Source organism: Agrilus planipennis, unplaced genomic scaffold, assembly GCF_000699045.2.
Source record: "Agrilus planipennis isolate EAB-ADULT unplaced genomic scaffold, Apla_2.0 scaffold163, whole genome shotgun sequence".
Lineage (NCBI taxonomy): Eukaryota > Metazoa > Arthropoda > Insecta > Coleoptera > Buprestidae > Agrilus > Agrilus planipennis.
The window spans coordinates 24,917-31,010 of NW_020438898.1; the positions used below are offsets into that span (position 1 = coordinate 24,917).

Consider the following 6,094-nt stretch of genomic DNA (forward strand, 5'->3'; position numbering starts at 1 on the left):
ATACAAAATTAATATCGTAGTCGTAAAATTCTAAACGATAGTAAGGATTTTTATAATTTGCATTTACAATCAGGATTCGTACATTCATTTCCATCTTCTCCACACAAATCGGGCTTCAAGGATCCTGTTCCACTGCTTTTTTTGTCTTTTGTATCGGCGGTGCCAGTCTTCTCGGTAGTGCTGGTTGTACTTGTTAGAAAGGTCTCAGTAGCAGTGCCGATAGTATCACTTTCCTCTGTTACACATTCGTAATGCAAATTTTGGGCGGATGACACGTACTGAACTTTTTCAATATATTCCTCTAAGTCATCCTTTTCGTCGGCGCGTCTGTAGAACTTCTGGACGCTTTTGTCTTTGAAATATTCAAAGTTAACATCCAAAACGCCTCCTTCAACTGTAGAGGTTGATTTTGCCTCTACAGGAGTCTGCCACTGACCAACCGCTTTAATAGTTTCGGGGTAACTTATAGGCTTCTTGGCTTCCCGAGGCTCACGTTGCTGTAATTGTTCTTGGGGATAAAGCAGACTCCATAAGGAGCTCTTAGATTGCACTCTGGCGATGCTTTCTTCCATTTCCTTTGTAAACCAGTGTTTTTTCTGGGGCACCTGGACCTTCACCTTCAAAGGTTTACTGCCAGTTACAAGTCTTTTAACATTGATCAGTTTCTTGTGGACGAAATGTCTCGACTGATAAATTTCATTAACAGTAGGCAACGGAAATACGTTTCTTTCAAAAATTGAAAGCACATCGACGATCTCATCAATTGCTCGACAAATATAAACGTAAAAAATCACGTATACATTATGGTCGTAAGCTGTGATTATGTTTTTACGTAAAATTGAAGACCTACTCGACAATGCCTTCCCCGTGCTGCTGTTATCCGTCGATTCAGTCGATTGAACATTTGAACATATGATAATCGATTAAGAAAATTGCATCAGTAGGTACTAAGCGTCAGTATACTGATAGTTAAATGGGTTAAAATTGGTAAAATTTAAGACTTATTAAAACGGCAGTTATTTGGCTAGATAGCTATTAAGTAGTAGGACAATTTTTGTTGAAAATTGTTTTTTCTAATTGCTTTAGTTTTCAAGTTATTCGAAGAAAACAACAGAGACTCCAACGGTAGATCAAGCGACGAACCTTATCGATTTAATTTTCGTTTTGAACATTTTGAAAAAGGTTCTTGCATCACTTGATAACTTATATTAAGTACTAGAAAAGGTATACTTTTATTTTTTTCTGCCCTTAAGGTTATCCAGTCTAATGATTAATGCATCAAACGGGGGCGTTTCTCGATTATTAATAATATGCTTCAGAATTACAGTGACGTCAAATAAACGTTACAAACAGGCACGTACTTATTGGTGTTTATTGATAAGAAGAGTTTGGCAGAAATAAATAATAATTAATTAAAAAAATAGAATACTTATACAAAATTAATATCATAATCGTAAAATTCTAAACGATAGTAAGGATTTTTATAATTTGCATTTACAATCAGGATTCGTACATTCATTTCCATCTTCTCCACACAAATCGGGCTTCAAGGATCCTGTTCCACTGCTTTTTTTGTCTTTTGTATCGGCGGTGCCAGTCTTCTCGGTAGTGCTGGTTGTACTTGTTAGAAAGGTCTCAGTAGCAGTGCCGATAGTATCACTTTCCTCTGTTACACATTCGTAATGCAAATTTTGGGCGGATGACACGTACTGAACTTTTTCAATATATTCCTCTAAGTCATCCTTTTCGTCGGCACGTCTGTAGAACTTCTGGACGCTTTTGTCTTTGAAATATTCAAAGTTAACATCCAAAACGCCTCCTTCAACTGTAGAGGTTGATTTTGCCTCTACAGGAGTCTGCCACTGACCAACCGCTTTAATAGTTTCGGGGTAACTTATAGGCTTCTTGGCTTCCCGAGGTTCACGTTGCTGTAATTGTTCTTGTGGATAAAGCAGACTCCATAAGGAGCTCTTAGATTGCACTCTGGCGATGCTTTCTTCCATTTCCTTTGTAAACCAGTGTTTTTTCTGGGGCACCTGGACCTTCACCTTCAAAGGTTTACTGCCAGTTACAAGTCTTTTAACATTGATCAGTTTCTTGTGGACGAAATGTCTCGACTGATAAATTTCATTAACAGTGGGCAATGGAAATACGTTTCTTTCAAAAATTGAAAGCACATCGACGATCTCATCAATTGCTCGACAAATATAAACGTAAAAAATCACGTATACATTATGGTCATAAGCTGTGATGATGTTTTTACGTAAAATTGAAGACCTACTCGACAGTGCTTTCCCCGTGCTGCTGTTATCCGTCGATTCAGTCGATTGAACATTTTTCTCTAAAGGAATTTCCGTTGGTAATTCTTCCGCGAAGGGATCAAAATTTTCATTCACCTTATAACCATCATCGACTTCTTTTGGTTCTTTGGCAGCGCCTCCCTTTTTGGACCCCTTGTCAGTCTTGGCACTCCCTTTATCGCTTTTATCCTTTCCTTTCTTCTTATCGCCCTTTCCTCCTTTTCCTTTGCCACCTGGAGGTGGAGTCATGGGAAGATTGTAATAAGTTTTGTACCGCTTTTTGCACTCCTCTAAAGGGATGTCTTTTAGGTTTTCAGGTGGAGGTTTGTCAGTTTTGTACGAAGGCGGAGGTGGTTCTCTAGGTACATGGATCGTATTTTCCACATGCCATTCTGGCATTTTAAAAAACGATTGGACCAAGGATAATCCGGCTGCTCGTTGAAGATTATTCTCTTCTCTAGACGAATGCGTGACGAAATGTCTTTTAGGATCTACGTGAACTATCGATTTGAGCTGTTCAACTTTTTGTTCGATTATATCGAAATATGTACAAAGTATTGCATAAACTCGTCGAAATGTCACCAGATCCTCATTGGTTATAGTTACTTGTCTTTCTAATTTTTCCACTAACCAATTAAAATACTTGGTGTATTTATTCATCTCGGTACTTTGTTCTAGTATTTTGATAAGTGACGGAATATCTTTTGCTGTTTCTTCTTCGTCATTTTCAGGTTCAGTGCCTATCAATACAACATGAGGATGTTCTTCTGCTATTTTGATTTGTTCTTCAGACTGAGGAGGAAATAGCATTTCAAGTTCTTCACTCGTCGTATATTTTTGCAAAATCTTCTTCCTATTCGCTTCCAGTTGATCTTGAAACTTTCCCGCCTTTTCCTCCTCTACTTTCATCCCCATTTCCACATATTCGTCATAGGCTGTAAATATTTTCTTTCGTTCGAGAGCCTCGCATTTTATATCATGATATTTTGCCAGTTTCATCAATTTCGTTAACGATAAATTCCAATACAGTGGATCTGACGATCTACAGACACAATACCAACTAAAAAAGTTAGTAAAAACGGTAAGCCTTTGGACACATACCTTCTCAAGATGTAGTAAAGGTCCTCCAACTGTTCTACAACTTCCTTGTTGTATAAATACCTTACGCGCTTATCACAAGGCGAAAATTCTGTATTAATGGCTTCAAATATTTCCTTCTTGTTGTACGTGTAAACCTGAGCACGACTCGTTTTTCTCCTACGTTTCGGAAATACATATTCCAAACACTCTTCAATTAAACGACTTCTAACATTGTTCGCAATATGCTTTTCAATCTTTTCTTTTTTGTCTTTTTCGTCCCCACGAAACGCTGATGCGTGCATCACAATTACCAACTTCAAACTATCGGAAACGGTGGCAGGTTTAAAACGTAACTGCCATTGTTCGAGGTATATTCCTAGTAGATTCAAAAGGATCATTTCTAAATTTTAAAATAATACGTAACTAAGCCAACAAATAAATACGTATAAAACAATTAATTTTCATCTTTTACCTTCATCGTGCGTCTTAAACGACACAGGAAAATCATAAGTAGCTTCGGGCATTAAAATCTGTTCGTTCTTGTTAAAAAAGAACAACGACTTTACAGGTTTATCGGGAACTATGTCAGCAAACATTTCATATTTAGGATTCGGTATCCAATAATATCTTACAACTACGCATCCCAAATTCTCCATATGAAGATACTGAGTCATCATTTCTTTCTTGGAAAGGTCATAATCAAACAATAAATAAACCTTTCTGGTACCCATAACGTTTGAGCTGGGAGATATATCCAAACCGTTAATTTTTATATGAAATCGTTCACGTGTTGGTTGCGGTTCAACTTCCGGAGATTCGGGTTGAACCGGAGATTGTACCGATTCCGTTATTGTTTCAGTTACAGTTACTTCCTTGACTGTTTCCTGTTTGAAAATATCATGCCAAATGGGCACCGAAGAAACTATTAAATTGTCTAATTCGGGTCTCTGTCTGTCCAACAAATCCCTTGCTATGGTAAATCTGAATAAAATTTAGAAATAGAATCCGAACTTTCGAAAAATGACGGAATTGTACCTCGATCTAGGTAAAACATCTTTCTTTTTCTGTACTTCTGTAGGTATTCGGACATAATCGACGGAAGGTAGCTCGCATTTTTCTAACGGTGTCATCACAGCAAAGTGAGTAGGACCCCGTTGACCTGGAAGCGGTTTTAGATAATGGGGCATTTTCCAGAATCCGGGACAACCCCTTTGTGGATCAGGTTCCGTGTATCTTTTTTCGTAATATTCTCTTAACCGAATTTCGTTCGTTTGACGCAGTTCTTCAAAACTATTCATAAGAAGGTCGCCTGGATCATTCATTCAAAATGGGACACAAAAATTAAGATGTGTAAAAAAGAAAACAACTTTACCCGGTTGTCTATTTAAATTTTTGCAAAGCTTTTCGTGTATCTTTTTTCTTCTTTCCAACCAGACGTTCCAGTTCTTTAACCTGTTGTCTAGCATATGTTCAACTTGCCGGGCCCTCTCTTTAACCGAAATGGCCATTCTACATTTACATTTTTTTCCCGTACATACCGGGCAAATGGAATTAATATCAATGATTTCATCGATATTGGGAAGATCCGTGAAAGACATTTCTTATTTTACAAAGTATTGTACAGTCTGACAACTCTGCTAGACAGATACATAGACAATGACAATTCGTAATCTATTTAGAAAATTTTTTTTTACAGGTTACCACAAAAAAAAACGGGACTTCCGAAAATGGGTTTATTCTAAATTAACTTTAGTGATTGTAAAAATTAAATACAGAAATGGCAGATGATGTATCCGAAGAAGAAACGAATGTCGTTCAAAGTAAATACCGAATAACAATTTGATAAGAAATCTGTTTTCCAAAAAATTAAACATTTTTAGTACAAGAACCAGAAGAGAAAGACGCCGGCGTGACCGACGAAAGGGTTAAATTTGTTCAAACAGTCGCTTTAGCTGAGGGTGAATTAGATAGTCCGATTAATATCAACTTAACATATACCGTGCCAATTGACCTACCCCCCTTATACTTTGCGCATTACGAAGTTTTAACGAAAAAAGTAAAATTAAAAAACAACGGCAGAACAAGCAAGTCACTCAAATTTTACTTAACAATTAAAAATTAAAGTTCTAACTTTTAGTGGTTTTAAATTGTACTTGGCAACCAAAACAACCTGTGCCCTATTTAGTGGGCGGTCCGTTCACTGATAGATACGAATTTTCACAATTGCATTTCCACTGGGGTAACACATGCATGGAAGGAAGTGAACACACCGTGGATGGAGTACAACTACCCCTCGAAATGCATGTGGTGCACTTCAAAACTGAATACCTTACACATGAAAAAGCGGTCAAACAACCCGACGGAATTGCTATAGTGGTCTACCTCTTCCAAGTAAACGAATAATAAACACAAAAACAAAACAAAACTAAAATTCTAAAAATAAAAAAAACAACACCTTAATCATAGTCGACTTGTTAAACAATTGTTGATAAAAGTTTTGTAAAAATTCTGATGGTGCCATCAGATTTTAAGTGCGGCTTAATATGCAGCAGATAACTGTACCATAATAGGGAAAATGTCCAAAAAATTATAAACACAAAAAAGCGCACCTAAATTTCCGACCTATTAAGCAGCTTTTCTAAATGTTCTAATACGTGAAATATATGCAAAAATATGTGCAGAATCTGATGGTGCCATCAGATTTTAAGTGCGGC

General features: G+C 37.0%; 2 protein-coding genes across 3 annotated transcripts in view; one reads left to right on the top strand and one right to left on the bottom strand.

Annotated features, from left to right (window-relative positions):
* Positions 1-1,410: 1,410 nt before the first annotated feature.
* On the bottom strand, positions 1,411-5,003 carry LOC108739105. The gene is made up of 5 exons (XM_018472832.2): positions 4,753-5,003; positions 4,416-4,689; positions 3,853-4,361; positions 3,402-3,756; positions 1,411-3,342 (listed from the first exon to the last, which is right to left on the bottom strand). The coding sequence occupies exons 1-5, from the start codon at positions 4,976-4,978 to the stop codon at positions 1,482-1,484; spliced, it is 3,225 nt and encodes a 1,074-aa protein (XP_018328334.1). The 5' UTR covers positions 4,979-5,003; the 3' UTR covers positions 1,411-1,481.
* A 108-nt stretch (positions 5,004-5,111) lies between these two features.
* The window catches only part of LOC108739107 (carbonic anhydrase 2-like), a 21,722-nt gene continuing 20,739 nt past the window's right edge, over positions 5,112-6,094 (top strand). For both annotated transcript variants that reach the window (XM_018472834.2, XM_018472835.2), the window contains exons 1-3: positions 5,112-5,200; positions 5,261-5,464; positions 5,518-5,771. In XM_018472834.2, coding sequence (XP_018328336.1) covers positions 5,158-5,200; positions 5,261-5,464; positions 5,518-5,771 — 501 coding nt within the window. In that variant the 5' untranslated portion in view covers positions 5,112-5,157. The remainder of the gene's footprint in view (positions 5,201-5,260; positions 5,465-5,517; positions 5,772-6,094) is intronic.